The sequence below is a fragment of the Lontra canadensis genome, unplaced genomic scaffold (assembly GCF_010015895.1).
Source record: "Lontra canadensis isolate GAN:19392208 unplaced genomic scaffold, GSC_riverotter_1.0 scaffold24, whole genome shotgun sequence".
NCBI lineage: Eukaryota > Metazoa > Chordata > Mammalia > Carnivora > Mustelidae > Lontra > Lontra canadensis.
Window position 1 is genome coordinate 1,033,861 of NW_022631018.1, and position 26,251 is coordinate 1,060,111.

The 26,251-nt window shown below is 40.7% G+C and overlaps 1 protein-coding gene and 1 pseudogene across 6 annotated transcripts in view; both read left to right on the plus strand.

Annotated features, from left to right (window-relative positions):
- AXDND1 (axonemal dynein light chain domain containing 1) overlaps positions 1–26,251 on the plus strand; it is a 94,190-nt gene that overhangs the window by 66,178 nt on the left and 1,761 nt on the right. For 4 of the 6 annotated variants that reach the window (XM_032862591.1, XM_032862594.1, XM_032862593.1 and 1 more), the window contains 5 exons: positions 7,595–7,705; positions 16,496–16,603; positions 18,718–18,822; positions 23,394–23,476; positions 24,306–24,559. In XM_032862591.1, the coding sequence (XP_032718482.1) occupies positions 7,595–7,705; positions 16,496–16,603; positions 18,718–18,822; positions 23,394–23,476; positions 24,306–24,559 (661 nt within the window). Of the gene's footprint in view, positions 1–7,594; positions 7,706–16,495; positions 16,604–18,717; positions 18,823–23,393; positions 23,477–24,193; positions 24,560–26,251 lie in introns of those variants that run through there. The other 2 variants (XM_032862592.1, XM_032862596.1) reach the window with 2 other exon arrangements.
- LOC116870673 lies at positions 3,031–3,602 on the plus strand (annotated as a pseudogene).

Here is a 26,251-nt window from a genome sequence, read left to right on the forward strand (position 1 = left end):
TAATGCTGGCCTCTTAGAATGAGTCTTCTATTCTCTGGAACAATTTGTGTAGAACTATCAATTGTTGCTTCCTTAAATGTTTGGTAGAATTCATCAGTGAAGCCATCTAGGTTCTTTGGGAAGGTTGTAAATTATAAAAATGAGCTATTCAGATAAAAAGCTATCTAATTTCTTCAATAGATTCAAGGAAATGTCTTTATTAGATATAAGGCTATGATCTTTTTCTTCTTGAATACGCTCAGTGGCTTTGGTTTTATAAGGAATTTGTGATTTCATCTCAGTTTAGTTCATTGACACAATTGTTCATATTATTGTCCTATTATCCTTTTAATAATGATAGGATGTGCACACATTCCTTCCTGTTATTGAAAATTTGTGTCTTCTCTCTCTTTGTCCTCATCATTCTATAAAAAGAGTTACCATTTTTCTTACTCTCAAAAACCAGCTTTTGGTCTTATCAATTTTCTCTATTTTTCTGTTTTTCTACTACCTTAATTTCCAGTCTGGCCTTTATTATTTCCTTTTTTTCTACTTCTTTAGATTTAATTTTCTTTTACTTTTCTAGTTTCATAAGGTACAGCTGAGATTAGGCTTTCAGACCTGTTCACAGTCAGTGGAGTGGATAAATATGTGATGGTTTATAAGAACTGGCATATAAGATACAGGTGGTTCCTCTTTTCTGGCCTGTGTGATGTTTAGATGACTGTTCTTATTAAATTCTACATACATATTTTATGTCTTATATATAGGATAGGTCTCACTGTTGGGTTTTTTTTTTTTTTAGATTTTATTTATTTATTTGACAGAGAGAGAGAGATCACAAGTAGGTAGAGAGGCAGGCAGAGAGAGAGAGGGAGAAGCAGGCTCCCCGCTGAGCAGAGAGCCCGATACGGGGCTCGATCCCAGGACCCTGAGACCATGACCTGAGCCGAAGGCAGAGGCTTTAACCCACTGAGCCACCCAGGTGCCCTGGTTTCACTGTTTTTAAAAACTAGGCTGTAAAATATTTTATGTGCACTATCTTACTAATTTCAAAATCTCTAGGAGATGGAGACTTTTCTAGGAAAATATAAATTAAGTAAAATTAACTTTAGATGGGTAAAATTGGTCAATTTTCAGAGAGGAAATGAATGTATTGATTAAAAACAGAAAACAAAAAAATACTAAAAATTTTGCCTGCACTCCACAGACAAGTGTTTTCAGACTTTCAAGGATCAGGTAATCCCTATCCTATATAAACAATTTAAGGGCATAGATAATGACCAAAAATTTTCCCATTTCATTTCTTATAGCAGTCAAGGTTTAAAAAAAGTTCTAATAAATATAGGGGAAACAAACCTCATAAATATAGTTGTTAAATCCAAATTTTAAAATACGAAATTTTCATTCAGTAGAAAACTAAAGTAATAAAACACTGAATAATTAAGGTACATGTCAGGGGAGTAAGAATATTGTATTACTTGAATGTGGTTACAGATAGATTTCACTTTTCATCTAGGAATTAAATGTCTCAGTTTTACTTTTGGTTTTGGGAAGGCCTCTGTTTTTCACAACAGACTAATGTGCCTCTGAACTAAACAGTCTTTTGGAGTTTACAGCCTTCACTGCATTTAGAAATGTGCTCACATCCGTTCAGGCCTGCTGCAACTAGTTTTGCTGCTATCCACCCCGAGATGTGGAGGTGCTCCTGGTTTGGGGAACTGGATCTGCCATAGATGGGGTCAGACTCACTGGCCTGTTCTACAGCGTGCCTTAGTTCTCATTTGCTTAAAGATGGGTAGAGCCCTGTGAGGTGAGACCATGTTTCCGGTTCAGGACAATTTCAGAATGAGGATTTCAGGGTGTTCTGAGGCTTACCTCCCCATTAAAGTTAAGGCTATAGCAATGTTGGGGGGGTGTTGCTGTGAAGGGCCCTTCCTGAGGGTACCTTGGGAGACCTATATAAAACCACCCATATTAGGAAATTTTGTGAAATCTTCATGCAAGGGGTGGAGCCTGCTCCACCCCAGGCCATGACTGGAGGTCCATGACCTGACCACCTCTTTGAGAAACTACACTTTCCACCGGTTACTTACGTCTTTCATTAAGCTCTTCCCCACTCACTGAACCTTCTTTGGCAATTTCAGATTAATAAACCAGGGAAGTATTAATCAGGGGAGGCTGAGAATCTGCTCTCCTACCAGAAGTAAGACTAACTGATCTCATACTTGGGTTTTTTCCTACCAAAGGCATATGCCTCCCTCTCTAAGCCTGAGACTGAAGGCTTTCAAGGGTACATAAAACTAGTTCATAGCTTAGGGTGCCTGGGGAGCTCAGTTAGCTGAGCATCTGACTCTTGATTTTGGCTCAGGTCATGATCTCAGGGTCGTGAGATGGAGCCCTGCATCAGGTTCCTTACTTAGCACAGAATCTGCTTGAGATTCTCTCTCTCTGCCCCTCCCCCTGCTCCTGCTCTCTCTCTCTCTCTCGATAAATGGATAGACAGATAGATAGAAAGATAAATATTCAAGACAAAAAACTAGTTTAGGGCTTAGCAGACCCCATTGCCCTGGAAGTGCCTCAGTACTCTATAAAAAATGGAATGCTTAGTTTCCCTCATCTCCTGGGCACCCTGTCTGGTACATGAATTTTTATTGCATCCGGCTCAGGGATTCCTGTGGCCTCATCCGGATCCCGCATCATGTAGAGTGGAAGACGGTCCTCCAGAGAAGCCTTGTCTAACGCGGGTACACTGTGATTCCGTGTGGCTTGTGCCATTCTCCAACCGCATTCCAGCACTGGAAGAATAACATCTTGCCAACCTACTGCAGTGATGATATAGTTTCCCACAATATAATGTTTCTTGGGCTCCTTTCCAGTAAATGAGAGTTGCCTAATACTGGACAGATTCTGGAGTGGGAATCCTCTTAAGTAAGCATCTCTTGGAGGAAGCGTGGGCATGGAGGCGGCTGGGGATGCCGAGCCTGGGGCTGGCGCCGCTGCCTAGGGCACCCCATGGGCTCCGTGGGGGCACAGCCCGGTGCTGCACAGATGGCCGTCCTTCCGCTGCCCGCGCTTGCCCTCGTGATCCTCCTCTTTGTGTCCGCCACTCTCAGGTGCCAGGAGCAGGCCCAGACCACCTACTGGTGGGCCCCCTGAAGACCATCCAGAACGGTGTTCACAAGATAGACATCTACCTGAACGCCACCTGGGACCTTCTGGGAGGTGAGGATGGGCTCTGCCAGTACAAGTGCAATGAGGGGTCTAAGCCTTTCCCGGGTTACGGTTATAACCCCTCCCCGCCGAATGGATGTGGCTCTCCACTGTTTGGTGTTCACCTTAATATTGGCATCCCTTCCCTGACAAAGTGCTGTAACCAACACGGCAGGTGCTATGAGACCCGCAGCAAAAGCAAGAACGACTGCAATGAGGAATTCCAGTCTTGCCTCTCTAAGATCCGCCGGGATGTGCAGAAGGCACTAGGACTGGCTCAGCACGTTCAGGCCTGTGAAACCACAGCAAAGCTCTTGTTCACCAGTGTTATGCATTTAGGCTGTAAACCTTATCTGGACAGCCAACGAGCTACACATAGGTGTCGCTGCAAAGAAAAAAGTGATCTTTAAAGAATATGCTGACAGTTGATGACAGCAGATAAGGACAGAAGAGTATAGCCTTTGACAAAAACTACTGTTTTTACAGCATAAATCTGCCTTATTTTTGTGAAAGGAATATTTTAAGACTTGATTTTGGCACTAAAACTACAAACTAGAGGGAAAAAAGTGGGGGAGGTGATCTTCTCGGATGTTGCTGCCTGATTGTACCGAATTGCCTTGACCAGTCTCAGAAAAGGCGCATGTTAAGGGGAGAATGTTTTAAAAGAAGGAGTCTGTAACTCGGTTTTCACAACTGTACTTACCAAAACACTGAGGTCAAAATGTAAAATTGATTACAAGGTATGTTGAACATGATCTTATTTGGAAATACGGGAAAATCTTCACTTTGAAGTATACGTTTATTATAAAATTTTAAATATACATTTATTCCTGGAAAAAAAAAGTAAGCATCTTTTGGATTTTGATCACTTTTATTGATGGTTGTCAATCAATTCTTCCATCATAGCTGCCCAGATAAATTACTTCTTTAAGAAGTCTTGGGGATTATTGGGCGCCTGGGTGGCTCAGTGGGTTAAGCCGCTGCCTTCGGCTCAGGTCATGATCTCAGGGTCCTGGGATCAAGTCCCGCGTCGGGCTCTCTGCTCAGCAGGGAGCCTGCTTCCTCCTCTCTCTCTCTCTCTCTCTGCCTGCCTCTCCATCTACTTGTGATCTCTCTCTGTCAAATAAATAAATAAAATCTTTAAAAAAAAAAAAAAAAAAGAAGTCTTGGGGATTATTTAGTTTCCCCAGACCATTGAGATTGTCCAGGGGTTAATGATTCTATTTGCTTACCATCTGATCTTGGCATATCTCGATCCAGTCTGATTCTTAATAACTCCATTACCACCTTAGTCTCTTTATAGTCTCTTTATTAGTACCTTATAAAAGACTATCTCTTCTAACCTTTTTTTTCTCCTGCTTTTGATCCATAGCAATAGGCTTAACATTTAGGACCATCCCTTGCTTTCTAAATCCTTCTTTAGCCCAGACGTGAATTTTAGTGCTTTTACTTTACACCAGAAGCATTTATTGACACGGCTCTGAATTAGACTTTATCAGAATTAAATAAGAATATTGATGGAAAGAGATCTGTATGTTTTGATTAATAACCAAACTATCTGGTCTAGAGCTGGTCAAAGGTGATGTTGAAGGTTTTGAAGGAAAACTTGCTTAACTCCACAGATTACAGTAATACTTTCATCAAAAGATTCCTATTGATTTTTTTTTACCCCCATCAGAAGTCCAGTGGTAGTATTTTCAATATCTCAGAAGTTTATGAGAAAATGACTGGGAACTGGTTCACAGTATGCAAATTCAACTAGAGAGTAGTTTATTTCTCATGAATGATGAATTAACTCTGAGGAAATAAGATTTCAAAACTATTGTTACTATTTTCAAAATTAACTAATTCTTTGTTCTACATACAATAAAGTTAAATAATACATGCTTCAATTTTGTAGCTGGAAAGATCCTTAGGGGCAGTGTTGTGCTGAAGATTCACAATGGCAAGCAAAAGCTGACTGTGCACACGTATCCCCAGCTCCACATTTACTGATAACATACTGAATCATTGAAATTGAACCATTGAAATTGCCTTGGTGGGATGTATATGGCATGGAAATCAGCAAATACTACAAATTAGGACTCCTCGCCCCACAAGATGTCTTTCACCAGTTCCCCACTGCATAAGGGTCACCTAGAGTAAACCAACAACCTTGTTTTTTCTTTAAGATTTTATTTATTTATTTGACAGAGAGACCACAAGCAGGGGGTGCAGCAGGCAGAGGGAGAGAGAGAAGCAGGCATCCTGCCAAGTGTGGAGCCTGATGGGCAGTTTGATCCCAGGACCCTGGGATCATGACCTGAGCTGAAGGCAAACACTTAACCGACTGAGCCACCCAGGCGCCCCCAACCTCATTTGTTTTTAATAGATAGAACACTTTTAAGGATTTACTCAAGAAGCCAAAAAATTAGATGAACTTAGGACTAGAACCCAATAGTTTCACATCCCTTGTTTGATCCTCTTTCTGATATGCAATAAGATATCATCCTAACCCTTGGATCCAGAATTGAAATTTATCAGTGACATTAACAAAGCTGTGTTAAACTTACTGTACCCCCATAGGCTTCAGTTTCCTTATCTAGAATCTAAGGTTATAGATTTGATTTCTAAAATTTTTTGACTCTGACATTTCATAATAATCCCACAATTAGAATTGGGTCTAATAATGAGAAAAATAGAAGACATATTACAGTTCTTCCTGATTGATTTCAGGAACCTAAAGTGGGTCATTATTTCACCACACAGTGCAGTTTTTTGATGGTTGGAGTGACCATATCTCCATCCCCAGAGTAGATAATGTTTCCTGGTTTACTCTGCTGTTATTCAATAATAAGGAATAACATCTCTTTTAAATATTGAGGCCAGATCTTAGCTGTTAAGAGATCTTGGTTAAGTGAATGTAGTATTATTATACACTTTAGGTGAATGAGACCTGTTGTAGACCTCTCCTGTATCACAGCAGATAAGGGGTGAACACCTTTTCCAAAACAGTGTAGCTGCCGCTGCTTTTTTAAAAAATAGGCTCCAAAAAAAAAAAAAAAAAAAAAAAAAGCTCCACACGGAGCCCAGTGTGGGGCTGGAACTCATGATCCCGAGATCAAGACCTGAGCTGAGATCATGAGTCAGACACTTAACTGACTAAGGCACCCAGGCACTGCCCCCCCAAACAGTGCTTCCGATCTGTATTTATTCATTTTAATGGGGGCTGGGGAGTTTTTTGTAATAGTTAAAAGTCCACAGCACCCGGATTAGAACCCAAATGCTATCCTGAACTATAAATATGACCTTGGGCAAGATGTCCAACTGCTCTGTTCTTCAGTTTCTTCATCTAAAAAACGAGAATAGTAGTACATAGTTCCATTCTCATCACAAGAAAAAAGTTTGTAACTTTATATTAACTCGACTTTTTGTAGTGATCATGTTCCCATATATACAAGTATTGAATCATTATGCTGTTCACCTGATATTGTTATTTCTTTTGTGTGTGTGTGTGTTTTGTAGTTAATCCATTTTTTAAAATTTAAAAATAATTTTTAATTCAATTCCAGTTAACATACAATGTTACGGGGCGCCTGGGTGGCTCAGTGGGTTAAAGCCTCTGCCTTCAGCTCAGGTCATGATACCAGAATCCTGGGATCGAGCCCCACATCAGGCTCTCTGCTTCGCGGGGAGCCTGCTTCCTTTTCTCTCTCTGCCTGCCTCCCTGCCTACTTGTGATCTCTGTCAAGTAAATAAATAAAATCTTTAAAAAAAAATACAATGTTATATTAGTTTCGGGTATACAATATAGTGATTCAACAATTCTATACAACACCCTGTGCTCATCACAACAAGTGCCCTCCTGAATCCCCATCACCTATTTCACCCAGTCCCCCCACCCACCTCCCCTCTGGTAACCACAAGTTTGTTCTCAATATAATGTTATTTCAGTTATACCTCATAAAAATCATAGCCTGTATTTCATACTGAAGATAAAATGAGTTAATATTACACATGCTTACAGCAGAATCTGGCATATAATTAATGCCATGTAAATGTGGGCTATTTTCATTGTTACTGTTATGTAATCCCAGTTGGCCTGGTCGGTTGCGAACTATTTTTTGGGACAGACTGTTTGCCCATAGTAAATCCAGCGATCTTTCTTCACCTTGTTTTATGGCACTTCACTGCTCCTTGTCTCAGTACGACCCAGATCTCAAACATTGGATAAGAGAAGATGTGATTTCAGGTCTGTATACACAGAGAAACATTTCTGCCCAAATCTTCAAACTGAAGTGATAACAAGTTAATTGAATGGAGTTTTATTTAGAAGAGTTGTACTTGGCGGCTCCTCAATAGACGTGAGTTGGTATAGTCTGACTTTTTTCCCACTTAATAATTATCTTTTCTCTTTTCTCAGAGAGAATGTTATGGGTGGATCACCACATGTTCTCACCTCCTTTCTGGGATCAAAGGCAAAAAAGTAATGTTACTGACAAGGGAAGAAAAAGAACATCTATTTGGAGAAGAGGTATTCGCCATGTGTTGGCACTGATCATTATTCAGGTTCTTCCTATATTTGTTGCCCCCCTGAGTTTCAGTAGATAAGGATTCAGTGACTTCTTCCAATCAGTGTTCTAAGTCCTCATTTATTTACTCTGCCAGAAGAGAATTTTGCCCCTGACCAAAAGCATTGGCAGTTCTCCCTTCTAAGGGAGAGAATCATCTACCTGAGCTTCTCTCCTCGCTTTCTTAGAGCACGATTTTGTTTCATCCTTCATGAAGGGAAGGATAGCCTTCCCAGGGGAAGCTGCCTGCCGTTTCCTGAGGCATGCCTTCAGACTGGTTGGCTGCGCACGCTTCCTCCTCTCCTACAGTCTCCGTCTTCCTATTTAAGGTTATTTCTTCCTTTGAGCACCTAATCCCAGCCCACTGTCCTCTCTCTTTTGTATCTTTTTAACATCTTCCTCTCTAGTAGTTCCACTGTATATGTATAAATAATCCAATATATAAACAATAAGCATGGCCATTGCCTTCATTCTAAAAGACAGATCCCTTGAGCATGTCTTTTTTTCCTACTACTTAATTCTCTCCTTCCTATCAGAATCATTTCTCTTAAAACTCTGAAACTATCGCAAGGTGCTGTAATGACTCCTTATTGTCAGATCCAACGAACCCCAATGCCGTATTTAGCTTGACTTTTCCATATTTAGCATTTGACCCTGTTGACTAGTCATTCATTTCTTTTGTAATCTCTCCTCACAAGACAAAAAATTTTTTCTCCTACTTTTTAATTTCTTTTCACTCTCCTTTTGGTCTTCCTCCAACTGCCTGCCTCTTAAATGTTGACATTCTGTCTTTCACTTGCTTTCACTTTTCTTTCTACACCCCACACCTGACTGTGCTAATGCTGTGGTATTAACTACCACCTGTTTACTGAGGATTCGAAATTAATGAATATCCTGTACTTCGAGGCAGTCACAAATGCTTAGCTTTGTGTGTTTGAAGGAGTTGGTTTCCAGTCAAGACTGCAGAAGCCCGCATTGCTATCAGAGCTGGGAACGGTAGAGGAGAGATGTGATGGCGTCTCTGTCAGAGCTCCAGGGTCTGCCAGGGAGGGTTCTACCTACACATGTGTGGGACTTTGATCTTACATTTGAACACTAAATAAACACCACCTTTCTAAATTATACATCTTCGGCACCTGGGTGGCTCAGTGGGTTAAGCCTCTGCCTTCAGCTCAGGTCATGATCTCAGGGTCCTGGAATCGAGTCCCACATTGGGCTCTCTGCTCAGCAGGGAGCCTGCTTCTTCCTCTCTTTCTTTGGGCCTGCATCTCTCCCTCCTTGTGATCTCTCTCTGTCAAATAAATAAACTCTTTAAAAAAAATAAATAAAATATACATCTTTTACAAATGCTTACTTTTCCATTTGCTGCCCAGGTCTTGGCCAGAATTATTTTGAATTAATCACTGAATGATTTCATCAACATTATAAATCTTAAATTATATGGGGCACCTGGGTCGCATAGTTGGTTAAATGTCCGACTCTTGATTTCAGCTCAAGTCATGATCTCAGGGTTGTGAGATGGACATGTGAGGGTTGTTGGGCTCCATGCTGGGCAGGAGTCTCTCTTCCTGGGGCACCTGAGTGGCTCAGTTGGTTGGGCCACTGCCTTTGGCTCGGGTCATGATCCCAGAGTCCCGGGATGGAGTCTTGCATTGGGCTCCCAGCTCTGTCAGGAATCTGCTTCTCCCTCTGACCTTCTCCCTTCTCATGCTCTCTCCCTCTCTCTCTCAAATAAATAAATAAAATCTTAAAAAAAAAAAAATTCTCTCTCCCTCTCCGTTTGGCCCTCCCTGCTCCCATGAACTCTCTCTCCCAAAATAACAAACAAACAAACAAAACTTAAATTACAGTATAGTTTTAGAAAATTAAGTTCCACAGATATGATCTTGGCTACACAACAGGTCTATGAAAAAATTAAATTCAAGAACTATACAGAATCATAGAGACTTAAGAACAGGGAGGATTTTTTTTAAAGGTTTTATTTATTTAATTGACAGAGATCACGAGTAGGCAGAGAGGCAGGCAGAGAGAGAGAGGAGGAAGCAGGCTCCCTGCCAAGCAAAAAGCCTGATGTGGTACTCGATCCCAGGGCCCTGAGATCATGACCTGAGCTGAAGGCAGAGGCTTAACCCACTGAGCCACCCAGGTGCCCAACAGGAAGGATTTTTAAGGGTCATTGAATTCAGCCCAACAACTGATGCATGAATCTTTATATAATACCCACCTTGATCATTATGTCTATGTTTGAATATCTGAAGTGGCAGAGACCTACTTTTAGAATTAGCCCACTTGTTTTGGTGACAACTGACCATTAGAATGTTATTCTTCCTATTGAAATGGATGAAATATGTATCCTTGTAACTTTTTCTACTCACTGGTCCTCATTTAGTCTTTTGGGTTGACATGAACAAGGCTGATTTGTTTTCCACGTTATAATATTTACAACATTCCATGTTATGGTGTTTTCCAACATTTGAAAATAGCTATATTCAACCTAATTCTATTTTTGAAATTTCTGTTATTTTCGATTAATCTATCTCTTCATGGGTCATCACCACAATATTTTAATTTTTGAGGCGCCATGATGCATTTTCATATCTGATTGGGCCGGCCCTACTCACTGATCTTCTTTAGGGGTTCATCACTATGCTTGCTTATTTATTCTTCTGTGTAACTCTATAATCTATGTCTGGGAAAATATGAATTTTAAAGACTGGGGTAATACTAAATTTATATATTAACTTAGAGCAGAGATAGTTGTCCTATTCAAAAATATAGGATGTCTATTTTTAACACCTTTCAATGATGTTTTATGATTTACTCATTTTATATATTTCTTGTAAGGTTTATGCCTGAGTATTTCATTTTATGTTTTGCTATTTTATTTTTTAAAAGTTTTTATTTATTTAAGTAGTCTCTACACTCAACATGGGGCTCAAATTCACAACCCTGAGACCAACCCAGACACCCCTATTTTTTGCTATTTTAAATGGGATCTTCACATTTTATCTTCTATCTGGTAACTGTGTATATGTTATTGATTTCTGTATTTTAATTTTATTTGGGGACTTTACTAAATTACCTTATTGTTTTTAGTAGGTTTTGGTAGAACAGATTCTTTAGGGTTCTCCAAATATTTAATCAAATCATCTACAAATAGAGATAATTTTAACCTCTTTCCATGATTATGCCTCTAGTTTTTTCTTGTCTAATTGTGATGAATAATTCTCCCAGTCTGGTGTTAAATAGTAGTGACAATAACGAGCATCCTCAAGAGGGAATGCCTTTAGTGATTGGAGTTGATTTTTTGTTTAATTTCTTTATTGTTCTTTGGATATCTCAGATCTTCCTCCGAAGGTCACTTTCCTTCTCTTCAACCTTTAAGTTTTTCTTTAGTGATGATTTACTGAGGCAAACTTAATTTTTGTTTGTCTGAAAATGTCTTTATTTCACCCTCAGTCTTAACATTTTTTGCAGGGTATATAATTCTAGGATGATACCATTTCCTCCCAGCTCGTTGATGATGCTGTTTTTACTGTTTTCTGGATCTTGTTGTTACCAAAATGACAGTGGAGAATTCAGCTGTCAGTTCCTTTGCAGTTCTCTTTGGCTACTTTTAAGATTTTCATGTCTGGCATTTTGCAGTTTCATTCTGGTACATGTGGGTGTGGAATCCTTTTCTTTTTGCTGGGGAATCTCTTGGTTTCCTAAATCTTTGACTTGTTATCTTTCATTAGATATAGAAAATTCTATTACCTCTTCAAATATTGTCTCTACTATATTTGCTCTCTTCTTTCTGGAACTCTGAATGGATGTGTATTGGAATCTATCCCCATGTCTTTTAACCTTCTTTCATATTTTTCTTTGCTTCTACATTGAATCCTGAATAATTTCTTCTGGCTTACCTTCCATTCACTAATCTTCTATTAAATCTTTCTGTTCAGTTTTTAGATTTAATTGTTAAAGTTCTACTTGGTTCTTTTTCAAGTCTGATCATTCTTGTAATCTTCATATTTTTAATCTCTTGTTTCTTTAAACAGATTAAATATAACTTCATAGTCTATTTGATAATTCTAATATATGTTATATCTGTATAAGAATGTTAATTATAAAACTGGACAGCTATATGCAAAGGAATGAAACTGGACCACTATCTTACACCTTATATAGGTTCGAAATAGATTAAGGACCTAAATGTGAGACCCGAAACCATAAAACTCCCAGCAGAGAGCATGTGCAATAATTTCTCCAACATCCTCCGTAGCAACATTTTCAAGCTTTCAAGCTTTTAAGGCAACATTTTCAAACTTTCAAGCTTTTAAGGCAAAATAACTTTGGGACTACATCAAAATAAAAGACTTCTGGGGCACCTGGGTGGCTCAGTGGGTTAAGCCTCTGCCTTCGGCTCAGGTCATGATCTCAGGGTCCTGGGATCGAGCCCCGCATCGGGTTCTCTGCTCGGCAGTGAGCCTGCTTCCCCCTCTCTCTGCCTGCCTCTCTGTCTACTTGTGCTCTCTCTCTCTCTCTGTCAAATAAATAAATAAATAAAATCTTTAAAAAAAAAAAATAAAAATAAAAGACTTCTGCATAACAAAGGGAACAACCAACAAAACTAAAAGAGAACTACGGAATGGGAGAAGATATTTGCAAATGATATATCTGATGAAGGGTTAGTATTCAAATTATATAAAAAACTGTAACTCAATGCCAAAAAACCCCAAATAATCCAATTTAGAAATGAGCAGAAGATGTGAACAGACATTTCTCCAAAGAAGAAATCTAGATGGCCAACAGACACAGGAAAAGATGCTCAATATCATTCATCATCAGGGAAATGCAAATCAAAACCACAACAAGATATCACTTCACACTTGTCAGAATGAAGAAAATAAAAAACACAAGGAACAAGAAGTGTTGACAAGGACCAGGAGAAAAAGGAACCCTGTGTACTGCTGGTATAAATGCAACCTGGTGCAGCCACTGAGGAAAACAGTATGGAGGTTGCTCAAAAAATTAAAAACAAGACTATTAGGTGATCAAGTAATTCCACTACTGGGTATTTAACAAAAGAATGTGAAAATACTAACTTGAAAAGATATATGCACCCTGATGTTTATTGCTTCATTATTTATAATAGCCAAACTGTGGAAGCAGCCCAAGTGTCCATTGGTAGATGAATGGATAAAGATGATATGGTGCGCACGCGTGCGCGCGCGCGCACACACACACACACACACACACACACAGTAGAATATTACTCAGCCATAAAAAAAGAATGAAATCTTGCTATCTGTAACAACATGGGTGGAGCTAGAGAGTATAGTGTTAAGTAAAATAAGCGAATCAGAGAAAGACAAATACCACATGATTTCACTCATATGTGGAATTTAAGAAATAGATGAACAAAGGAAAAAAGATTAAAAAACAGACTGTTAACTATAGAGAACAAACTGATAGTTGCTAGATGGGAGGGGGTGGGTGGGAATGGGTGAAATAGATAAGGGGATTAAGAGTAATCCCCTTATAGCCCCACTTATCACAACTTTCAGCACTGAGTAGTGTATAGAATTGTTGAATCAATATAATATAACACTATGTTAATTATATTGGAGTTAAATAAATAAAGAAGAATGCTAGTTACAGCATTATTTATAATAGCAAAATACAGACCTTCCTTGACTTATGTTGGGGTTATGTCTCAATAAACCCATTGTAAGTTGGAAATATTGTAAGTCAAAAATGTATTTAATACACTTAACCTATCCACCATCATAGCTTAACCTAGCCTAACTTCATTGTGCTTTGAATACTTACATTAATTTATAGTTGGGCAAAATCATCTAACCACAGCCCATTTTATAATAAAATGTTGAATATCTCATGTAATTATTTTTTTGTTTGTTTTAGGAAGTTATCTTTTTGAAGGGGGGGTGCAGAGGGAGAGAATCTTTCAGACTCACTGCTGAGTGTGGAGACTGACCCCAAGACTCAGGAGATCATGACCAAAGCCAAAACCAAGAGTCCATCCTCAATGAACTGAGCCATGCATCACATAGTGTTAGCCTAGAAAATGTGGTTCAACTCTCTTTCACGATTCTGGGCAGTGGCAGTGACCCACAGCTTCTAGTCAGCCTCATGATCATAAGAATAAGCAACTGTTATACTTAGAACCATTCTGTTTTTCACTTTCAATACAGTATTCAATAAATTATACGAGTTAGGGTGGCTCAGTGGGTTGGGCCGCTGCCTTAGGCTTGGGTCATGATCTCAGGGTCCTGGGATTGAGCCCTGCATCTGGCTTTCTGCTCGGCAGGGAGCCTGCTTCCCCCCCTCTCTCTGTGCCTACCTCTTTGCCAACTTGTGATCTCTGTCAAATAAATAAATAAAATCTTTTTAAAAATACCTTATATAGTTTATGTCATTTATTTATGCATATTCCTACTACAGGCATTGAACTTCTTTTTAGCTTCTGTTTTATACACATCATTGCAATAAACTGAAGGACATTTGTCAGTATTTGTGTAGACTCATTTGAGGTATTCAACACTGTTGTCTCCTTTCTCTTCTTTTGACTTTTCTGGTGGTTCTGTCAGACTTCTGACACAACTTCTGGCCTTTGTGGTGGGCTTGTCCTTCTTCCCTCATCCTTTATGTGACTAGGTTCCTGTCCTAAGCCCTCATCCTCTAGCAAATTCACAACCTCACCTTCGGTGATACAATTCACTTTCTTGGCTTCAACTAAATGCATAACTGTTAAATGATTATCTTTAACCCAAATGCCTCCATCTATACTCTAGATCTTACTGAGTATTTCCACTTGGGTATATTTAGGATACCTTAAAGTCACATGGCCTAGTCTGAACTCACCTATCTTCCTAAACCTGCTTATGCAACTTTGTTCATTATCTCTGTGAATGGCATTATCATCTGTGTAGTGGCCTGAACCATTTACCAGGTATCATTCGAGATGCTTCCTTTCCCTAGCCATCCCATATCATCTAAACTGTCCATCACTAAGAGTTAACTCATAAACATCTCTTGAATCCTTATCCTCCTCTTCATTCCTGCAACCCTGTGCTGTTCATTCTCTGCTCTTATTTTTTCTTCCCATTCTTTCTCCCTCTCTCCCTTCTTTCTCTTTAAATCTGCTCTCCCGCTGCTAGAGTGATTGCTTTAAAATGCAGAACAGATAAGTCAAATTTTTTTTTCCAGATAAGTCAATTTATCAGTACCTCATTGCCTTCAGGATAAAATCCAGTTTCCCTGAAATGACACTCTAGGCCTTCCTCTATGACTGTGCTCCTGTCCATCTGCCCCAAAGTTTCTGTTACACTAACTACTTTTGTTCTCAAGAGCTAGTCATGCCCATTCAACATCCTTTGCCTAGAACCATGCTATCTTTTTTCCCTTACTCATCCCTTAAGAAGAAACTCAGACATTACGTCCTCCAGGAAACCTTCCTGACCAATCCACTCTCTTATTTTTTACTTTTTTTTATTTTTAAAGATTTTACTTATTTACCTGAAAAAGAGCATGAGAGGGGAGAGTCAGAGGGAGAAGCAGACTCCCTGCTAAGCAAGGAGCCCGATGCAGAACTCGATCCCAGGACTCCAGGATTATGACCCGAGCCGAAGGCAGTCGCCCAACCAACTGAGCCACCCAGGTGCCGCTGACCAATCCACTCTTTCAGCCACATCCACTACCATAGATTATGTGCTCCTACCATGTGACTATATGTATCCATAGCATTTTCTTGTCCACTAAATTGTTAAGCTTTTTAAGGGCAGGGGCTATTCTCTTTTTTTAAAATTTAAATTCAATTAATTAACTTACAATGTATTATATGTTTCAGAGGTGCAGGTCTGTGATTCATCAATCATATAATAGCCAGTGCTCATTACAAGACGTACCCTCCCCAATGTCCATCACCTAGTTACCCCATCCTGCCACCTCCCTCCCCTCCAGCAACCCTCTGTTTGTTTCCTATGTTTAAGAGTTTCTTATGGAGGGTGCCTGGGTGGCTCAGTGGGTTAAAGCCTCTGACTTTGGCTCAGGTCATGATCTCAGGGTCCTGGGATCAAGCCCCATCGGGCTCTCTGCGCAGCGGGGAGCCTGCTTCCCTTCCTCTCTCTCTGCCTGCCTCTCTGCCTACTTGTGATCTCTGTTTGTCAAATAAATACATAAAATCTTTAAAAAAAAAAGTTTGTTATGGTTTGTTTCCCTCTCCGGTTTCATCTTTTTCATTTTTTCCTTTCTTCTCCTATGATCCTCTGCCTTGTTTCATGAATTCCACGTATCAGTGAGATCATATGATAATTGTCTTTCTCTGATTGACTTACTTTACTTCGCATAATATCTTGTAGTTCCATCCATTTCATTGCAAATGGCAAGATTTCACTTTTTCGATGGCTGCATAATATTCCATTATATATGTATACCACATCTTCTTTATCCATTCATCTGTCGACAGACATCTAGGCTCTTCCCATAGTTTGGCTTTTGTGGACATTGTGCTATAAACACTGGGGGTGCAGGCGCCCCTTCAGATCACTATATTTGTATCTTTTGGGTAAAAAGTTGCTGGGTTGTAGGAGGATGGGGGGTATTCTTATTACCCTTTTTGTCCTTATCCCTAGCACAGTGTCCAGTTGCAAGATTAGTGCTCATTAAATACTTTTGAATGAATAATCAGTATATACTACAAGTTATTAATATACACTAAACTATAATCGTACTATTGTTTCATCTCACAGGATTTTTTAAAAGAATTAATTGAACCTGAAATAGACAGCCTTTTTACTTTTAGAGAAGAGGAAGAAGAAAGCATGGAGGATAATTTTCAGATGCAAAAGGAAGAAGAGGTAAGATGATTTAGTATTATATTTCCCTTTCCCTTTATATTTTTAAAGAATATAAGTATAAGTACTGAGGTACCTGCAGTCAAATGCTCTACCACTGAGCTATACCCCCTAGTACTGAGGTACCTGGATGGCTCAGTTGGCTAAGTGTCCGACCCTTAATGTCAGCTCAGGTCATGGTCTCAGAGTCATGAGATCAAGGCTCATGTCAGGCTCCATGCTCAGTGCAGTCTGCTTCAGATTCTCTCTCTCTCCTTCTCCCTTTGACCCTCCCCTTACTCACACTCTCTAAATACATACATACATACATACTATATTTAAAAAAAAAAGAATATATATAGGTACTATTGAAGATAGAAATAGGTTATCTGGAATAAACACTTCAGCTCCTTTCCTTTCTTCGTAGAGATTTAACCGTATCAGAGACACCCTTATCTCTTTATTTTCCAAGGTAGGGGTGTCCTTTTCCTTTTCAAAAATTGGTCACTTCCCATCAGCCTTATCCACACCTGTACTCCCATTACCTACACAATCCACCTCTCACCCTGATGCTGTTTCTTTGTCTTTCATTATCAGATTTTTCAAATAATGATTTAAACTCTATGTTTCCACTTTTTCTTCTTCTTTTGTTTTTTTAACTAATGGGGCTTGAACTCATGACTCTGAGATGAAAACCTGAGCTGAGGTCAGGAGTCTGATGCTTAACCATCTCAGCCACCCAGGTGCCCCTGTATCCACTTCAGTTTCCATTCTGGGCATCTTTCCCCTTCCTCCCAGGCCCGTCTCCGCACCGCCTTTCTCCTAACCCTGTCTCTACACCTGCTGGGGAATTTGTAGTAATAAAACCCTTTCTGGGGCATTTATAATGATAATGATGATAACGATGATGCTGATGATAAAAATGCAATGATAACTACAAATAATTGAGTACCTATCTTGAGGTATATGTTCTGCATGTGCTACTTCTTATCTATATGACACAACTTCAAGGTAAAAATTACTGCCCCATTTTATAAATAAGAAGCTCAGAAAGGTTGACTCTGACTTACCCTAAGTCAGAAAGCTGTAAGTGGCGGAACCAGTGTTCAAACCCAGGTTGGTCTGGCATAAGAGCCTTTGCTGATTCCTGGGTTGACTACTACTGTCCTTGGCTCTCAGAACTCAAGATCACCGAACACTCTCTAGACTGTCTTCACTTACTTCCTTGATGTTTCTTCTCTCTGAATAGTTTAAATGTTGGCATGATCCCAGGCTGTGACTAGGTCCTCTAGACCCATGATACATGCTACACAGCAGAAGAAAAATTTTATACAATACCTAAGCCTCTTTTGGCCAGCATTTTCTGTTTATTTCTGGTACAGTGCTTGGGATATAGAAGGCAGAAAATAAATGGAAAGCAGTGTTATTTGGGCACTAAATTCTGTCTTACCTTTTAAATGTGTAATGCATGTCTTTTTTTCTTCCTCTTGTGGCCCTAGTTCTGGCCCTTTCCTTTCTATGTTACAAAATCTTTTTTTCTTTTTAATAAGATTTTATTTATTTTTTTTTTTACAAGGAGAGAGACAGCAAGAGAGGGAAAACAAGCAGGAGGAGTGGAAGAGGGAGAACAGGCTTCCCACAGAGCAGGGACCCTGATGCAGGTCTCAATCCCAGGACCCTGGGATCATGACCTGAGCTGAAGGCAGACCCTTAACTGACTGAGCCACCCAGATGCCCCTATGTTATAAAGTCTTGTTTGGTCTCCAGATATCACTTTCTCTGAAAAAACTTCCCTGAGTGTCTAGGCAGAATTTAGGGCCCTTTTCTGGGTGCACAAAGCTTTTGGAGCACACCAATCGTGCATACCGTAATTATTTCCTGGTCCATCTCTCCTACTGTACTGTGAATTCCTGGGGTCTGGAAGACATCCTCTTTGTTTCTTTCACCATTGTCTCCCCTGCTCTCCACTTCCCCATCCCCACTAATTTCTCGGTATTTGCTACACGCCTTCAAAAATGCGTGTTGAATGACTAACGCAAATGGAAGATTAAAGCTTCAGATATTACTCCGGGGAACTTGCCACGCCACTGAGTCACACACCAGCTCACTAACAGGCCCTTTGTGTTTCTGTGCCCTAGAAGCCTTCAACATCCAAGGAGGAGGAAAAACTCATTCGAGTAATTGAAAAAGATGAAAATATTCATTCCAAACCTCTATTTGAAGCAAATATATTCTCTTCCTGGGTATGTATCTGAAACCCAAGTAGGAAATTCAAAACCAGAGAAAAAAGCTAAGAAATTTAACATTATGTAAAAATGATACGATTTAACATAACTTTTAGCTCCAGGAGGGCCAGGAGCTCCTACATAATGCATTTTTCAGATTTTTTTCTTTCCAGCATCATCTCTGGAAAACTCTTGTTTTTTACCTTAACTTTATAAAAAACTTCTCATTCTCTTCTTTGAACCTCATTTTAAAATTAACATTTCATTACCTTCCTTAATTTAACAATATCTTTGTCAAAATTTGACCTATTTTTTAAATGAATTCATTCAGCAGACTCTATTGAGAACTGTGATTAGCATATACCTCTGAGCAGAAGAATTATTGGGAAATTGGAAAACTTTAGAAACTCAGCAGGAAAACAGATTTAAAATTTTTCCACAGAAAGTTCTAGGACTATGGTAGACTTAAGTCAGTTCTAGATTTCAGTTCTAGATTGATATGCCTCTCTGTAAAGGTTGTCATGCCTTGATCCCATTAATCCCCTGAAATGGCATATAGCATTTTGCGTGTATGTTTCTACTGTGCCTGTCCTTGCTGGGGAGGCAGGTACCAGAAATCCATAGACTTAGTCAAATTTCTCAGCCTCAAAGTTAAGAACCACTTGACTGTTAGAGATCTGATCCACCTGGGTAGTCAGCGTGTGTGGAGGGGTGGCAGCCGGATCGAGGGTGGCAGCAGGTGACAGCGGGATGACCAAGGCAGAGGTGTGGCCCAGAGGGGAGGCAGATTGCAGGGATGTGTGTCCAGGGAGGCTGTTGGAAATAGGCTCCAACTCTTGTAGGAAGAGCTGGGAGAAACCACGTGGAGAGTCAGGGAGGCACTGCAAACTGGCGTGAGAGCAGCGCCGAGAGGGTTTGCAATCACATTCTCACCAAGTTACATCTTTTCAACAAGTTTTCCGTATAGTATATTAATCTATCAGTCTTTAAGACTGGGTGACGCAAGGATGTAAGAGAAAGCAGGGCAGTGAGCCCTGTAAGGAAAAGGGAGATAAAGCGTAGCACCGTTTAATCTGTTTAAGCGCCCCCCTCCATCCCACCCAAGCCTTCCTGCCTCAGAGTTTCTCCCCTGCTGTGCCACCCAGGCTAGGAGTCAGGGTCAAACCTCCCCAGTGAGCCTCAAGACAGGTAGGAAGCATAGTCGGGGTGGGGGTTTGGGGGGCGTGGTGCTTGTTTTTGATGGTGGGTGCTCCTTCTCCAGGACCTTTCCATCTGACATGGTGTGGTGCCACATGAATAGCTCACCTGAGGCCGATGTGGCCCAGGAAGTCTATCTCCAGGCTTTGGAAGTTTGCTAATGTTGCTACTCTAGATCACTGAAGATCTTTGTTTGTTTGTTTGTTTGTTTTGCCAGATAGCCTCTGGTCCTAAGGACACAAATAAGCATTTCGCAGGGATACCAGACCTTTCAGGCAGTGGCAGTCTCTCCTGCTGCTCTAAGAACACAACTCCCAGGAGGCAGTATGTTTGATTAACACTAGGGAGGAAAAGGAAAAAAGAAGGGCTCGGGAAGCAGAAAGCCTGTGGTGTGCAGGTGTAACCTGTCATGTCTCTGGGAACTGAGCTGTGAAACTGGAGAGCTCCAAGAGATAGAGGGGTCCCAGGTGTCTAGCGAGAAATGGCTCCAGACCCCTGAGAAGCTACAGACCTGAGCATGGAGTTTTCAGTTAGTAATGCCTTCTGCAGGTGACTCCGGATGGGATTTTCTGGGCATTGAGATACGAGTGATAGCTCAGCAGGAGAGGTGGTAAGTCACCATCAGCTTGGGCAGACTAGGGGCTTGGCCTCATTCATACCATTACCTGATGCCTAGTGTTCACCATAATGGGGCTGGACCATCCAGTATGCAAAACACTCCTCAATTAGCTGGGAGGTAGGGCTTTGTGAGAATTCCTGAGGATTGTACTCAAAGCAGACCCCATGTACAGGACTTGGACTGCTGTGCCTGAAATGGTCATGCCCAATTTGGCACTGGGCCCGATTCACTGGTTTTCCCAGTAAGTTGCACGGACTTTGCCGCTGCCCCTCCTGGGAGAAGGCTGCTCTGCCTTCAGATGCAGCCCAGTTCAAGAACCTTGTCACACGGCACCGCTTGGGACCCTCTCTGAGTCACAATCATTCCAACACCGTTGCTGCAGGACAAGCAGCCAGAATTCTGTAACATCTCAGCTGGCTGGAGGAGCCAGGGGGTGACTAAATCCACCAGCTCTCCCAGAGGCAATACCAAAAGTGCTCGGAGTCACCCTGGCCCCCAGGTGCTGTGGCTTAACCAGAGGAGTAGCATTGCCTACAGCTCAGCGACCGCAACAAGCAAGGTGTCAGGAACAGTCTCTCTCGGGCTCTTCTTCACACCATAGATTCCTGCTGTCTGTAAGTGTTCAGTATTTGAGGGAGATGGGAGACTTTGCTGGATCACCTGTGAACTGGGGAAGGATGAACAGGGGCCAGACTTGGGGGCATCAGCAGTATTTTTAACATAAGATTAAACTTTCTGCCTTTCCCTCTGTTATTGGGCTGAAGGTGGCCCTTAGACGCCTGTGTTTCCCTCTCACCTACCAGAGTACGCCAGAGCAGCAACCAATTTACCTATTTTATAACAACAACAGGGAAAGGCCGTTGAAATTGGTCCAAAGCTGATGAGGTGCTTTGTCAGTGCTTGGATCCCAAGGAGCTGGGCCTAGAGCCAGATCTTCCCTGAGATAGACCCAAACTAGAGATACTGTCCAGTCGGAAGCCCATAAGTAGAGTCAAACCTGAGGAAGACCAAGTCAAAAAGGCCAAAGACAGAATGGGCGTCAGAGACCACGTACAAAGCTACAGCAGATTGGCACAAACAAGGGGGCGCTGAGGCAGTTACTGCCAAGAGCCATGAGGCCAGTGTTAACGATCACCAGCCCACTGTTGACCCGAAGCCTTACAGAGAACATAAACAGTGAATGAACACACATTCTGTATGTTCTATGTCTTATTTACTGTATTCTTACAGTGAAGTAAGCTAGAGGAAAGGAAATGTTATTAAGGAAATCGTAAGGAAGAGAAAATACATTATGGTAGCAGACTGTAAAAAATCCAGGTACAAGCGGACCCGCATAGTCCAGACCCACGCAGCTCCAGGGCACACTGCTTATATCTTGAGTGACCGTGGAGTCTGAAAGATCACATGTACAGAGTACAGTCCTGCTTTACTCTGGTTCCTACCGATCAAGTTGTTTCATACAGTTAGAAACCATACGTGGAATTCCAGTTCTAGAAGCCTCTGCTCTGAAAACCATTCTTCTGGGCTCAAAGAACAACTAAGTTAGTGGCATGTGTGGGTCCAGGCTGGACAGTGCTCACCATTTACCTCCCAAACGAACTACCCAAGAAAAGGGAGCAAAACAGAAAGAGGAGAATAGGTGACTGGGAAAATAAGAGAGTAGAAGAGCGAGAGTAAAAGTGAACATGTTTAACATCATTTCTTTTCTCTGGTTTTCCTTTAGAAAAAGCTAGCAGGGTGCACTGGGATGTGTGGTGGAGAATGAAGAGGCCTCGATGAGGGGTTTGCTTTACCCCACTAGATCCTTCTGTGAGGATGGCAGGCTGCCTACCCTCTTCCGTTTCCCTTTCCATCTGTAATGTGGGGCTTACCTTTTACGTGACTCAGGCTGGGAAGCATGGATAAATGAGATTTTAAACACAGTTCTGGGCAAAAAGGGCTGAAGGGGACTCGGAGTTTCAGGCTTCCAGTGATGGAATGAATAAGTCATGGGGATGAAAGGTAGGGCATAGGGAATATAGCCCGTGATATGTGGTAGCGCTCTGTGGTGACAGGCGGTAGCTACACCTGTGGTGGTGTAGCGTAATGTTGAGATTTGTCCAGTCAGCCTGCTGCACACCTGTAAGTAATGAAGCATCGTGTGTCAACAATACTTCAGTTAACAAGGAAGTGCACAGTTCTGGGAAAATGGTACAATATTTATTTTTAAATCTGCTTATAATTTTGATTTTCTAAATACCTTCTTTTACCTTCCTCTTATTTTGTTTCCTGGGATGTATTCAGAGTCAAAATAAATAAAAGAGGTGTTTTTTCCTTCATATTTTCCCTGTCTTGATATTTATGAAGTTCCCTAAGGAACTGAAAGATCCAACTGGATTTTGCGATGTTAAGAGCTTAATGAAGTGAGTTAATAAGAAGAATAGAGTTAATCTCTTTGATCATTAACTTGATTTATTACAGGAGCATGTTTACCCTTCTCTTTATTTTTAAGCCTTTTCTTCCTTGTTTCTTTTTGTTGATATTATTTTCCCTGCATTTTTTACAATTCTAATTAAATTTTATCCACCTGTAGCATGAATAATTTGGAAACCAGTATGCTGTGTGCCACAGGTAGTCCCTATTCTTTTTTGGTGTTAAGATTGTGCTTAATCATCTACTATATAAATATGGACAGTAGAAAAAAATATTCTGGAAGATTTGGTCCAGAACATCCCGAAGAAGTAGAGTATTAACTGTTGGGACTCGCAGTTCATTCATACATTTCCTTTGTCAGAGAGAATCAGCGAAGCAAGGCACATTGGCCCCAAAGTATCTTGAAGCAATGGCTATCATTGAACGCACACAGGAGAAGTTATTGTGAGTATGAGGCACCACAATGGTAATTACAAACCGGCCAGGAGGTGTTGCTGAGGAATCCACACCTCTCGATTTACCTTTGTTTCTTCTGCTTCTTTTATCCTTATTAGTGGGATCAGTACCTCCAGATCCTCTGCTGGAGGCAATGAATTCTACTGCTGTAGTAGGACACCATCCTCACCCACAGTGGAGGTGGAGGAAGTGGAATGTGTGTATGTGGGGAATAGGGTATTAGGAGTGAGCCATCCAGTCTGTTTCTAAGAGATGAGCTAGTGATGGGAATGAAACTGGGAGACACTACTCTGCAAGAAAGAATGCTACATACGCCAAGAATAGGAAGGGCGGTATAGTTATGACGGTCAAGAATGCCAAGAGAAGAGCATAGCCATGTAGACATAGACCATGTGCTCCAGGAAGTAAGAAGTGCATTTCAAACTAGTTTTCTTGACTGCAAAATCTGGTTTTAGAGGTGCTGGCAAAGAAGGGAAACTACTGGATTTAGTTTGTTGGATCACATCAATGAAGAGAAGCCAAAATTAGCTCCTAGAAAAGGGGTTCCTTAGCTATTGATGGATCCAAATACCCACAAGTCAGGTTTCACTAAGAGCTGATAAATACATTGTGTTCTTAAATCACAGCATGACTGCCACGCTGACATTACCACCCAGTTCTTGCTTAAGTATTGATGCTGCTGCTTCCCTTATGTGTACCTTTCAGATGCAGTTAGCTAATTCTACTGCCTCTTCTCAACAATGAGTTTCTGTATGTGAAAGATACTTTTTCAAACCTTTCCATTTTGTTGTGTTTCTCTGGACTCTGTCTCCATCAGAGAGGTTGAAAGCAGAGCCAGACAAGCAGAGGAGAAGTTTGATGATGTAAATGAGAAACTTCATTATGCCCTTATAAGAAATAAAGACCTGGAGAGAGAATTAGAGACTATTTTGACGAGTTCTAGACAGAAGGAGTTTGAAGGAAGAGAAGAAGAAAATGAAGGAGAAAGAGAAGATGGAGAAGATGAAGAAGATGATGATGATGATGAAGAAATCAAGCCAGTAGAACATTCTCCAAAATCTCTAAAGAAAGGTGAGGCTTGCTTTCTCATTTTGCTTTATTTAGGTTATATTCATGTAACAAAACATGTTTGGGTCACAAATATCTTAGAAGAATATTAATATCCTTAGTACTGATTTACTGGTTCATATTTTTCATAGGAATACACATACATTATCCTATCATGAATACACATAAACTATCTTATTCAGACAACTCACAAAAAGAAAACAAAATGACAATTGTAGACTAAGAAACTAACGTAAGATACAAGTTTAGCCTCTGAAACTAGCGAAGATTTTTATTTTATTTTATTTTTAAAAATATTTTATTTATTTATTTGACAGAGATCACAAGTAGGCAGAGAGGCAGGCAGAGAGAGAGGAGGTAGCAGGCTCCCCACAGAGCAGAGAGGCTGATGTGGGGCTTGATCCCAGGACCCTGGGATCATGACCTGAGCTGAAGGCAGAGGCTTTAACCCACTGAGCCACCCAGGCGCCCCTAGCAAAGATTTTTAAAAACAAAAGAATGTTATGCTAGTCAGAAGGGGAAAACTATTTTATAGGTAATACTTGTGGGTGGACAGAATATAACTTTTTCAGGTAATAATTTGAGCATATGTATAGATATCCTTAAATACATGCATCTACTTTGACCTAATACTTTTACTCTTGATGATCTAGTCCAAGGAAATAATCCTAAATATAGAAAAAAAGATTAATGCACAAAAATGTTCTATGTATCATTGCATATAATAGAAGTGACCTACCTTTCCAATCATGGAAGAAAGGTTAAATAAATTATGTTATACAATATACTTGAATATTATACCACTATTAAAATGGCTTATAATGACATGGAAATTTTTTTAAAAGATTTTATTTATTTGAGAGAGAGAGAGAGCACAAGCAGGGTGATGGGCAAAGGGAGAAGCAGATGCCCCGCTGAACAGGGAGCCCAATGTGGTGCTTAATCCCAGAAAACCGGGATCATGACCTGAGCTGAAGGTAGACGATTCATCAATTGAGACACCCAGGTGCCCCAAGGAATTCTTTTTTAAAATTTATCCTAGGGAGAGAGAGAGACAGACAGAGAGAAATGAGAATGAGCAGAGAGGCAGAGGAGAGAGAAACCCAAGCAGACTCCACGCTGAGCACAGAGCCTGATGCAGGGCTTGATCTAACGACCCTGAGATCGCAAACTGAGCTGAAACCAAGAGTCAGATGCTTAAATGACTGTGCCACCTAGGTGCCCCGGAAGTTCTTATTTGTAAATATCAAATGCAAGAAAACATCCTTTTTTAAAGCTAGAAAAAAGACCAGAAGGAAATTGTATCCAAATATTGATAGACATTGTCTCTGGTTGGTGGAGGTTTGTGGGGAATTTTGACTTTGGTTTTTGGTACTTGTTTGATTTTCTATGAAAATAATCACCATTATTCTATGGGAAAACGAATTTAACTTTTTACTTTCTTATCTCTAATTAGTGCAATAACCTGCCTTTTTTCAGTTCTCAGTATCCCCAGGATTGGAGGCTGTTTTTTTTATATTTGCTCTCACCTTCACCCTTTAGTGTGTTCCCAGGACAACTCCTGGTGGAAGGGATAGGACAGGGAGAATAGCGACTTCTGTTCCTCTGTCACCCCAGTCTTCACCTATGCCCCCAGCCAAAGCGGTCGCTAAGCCAGCGCCCCACGGCCTAAGTGCATTTTCTCGCCTTCTGTTA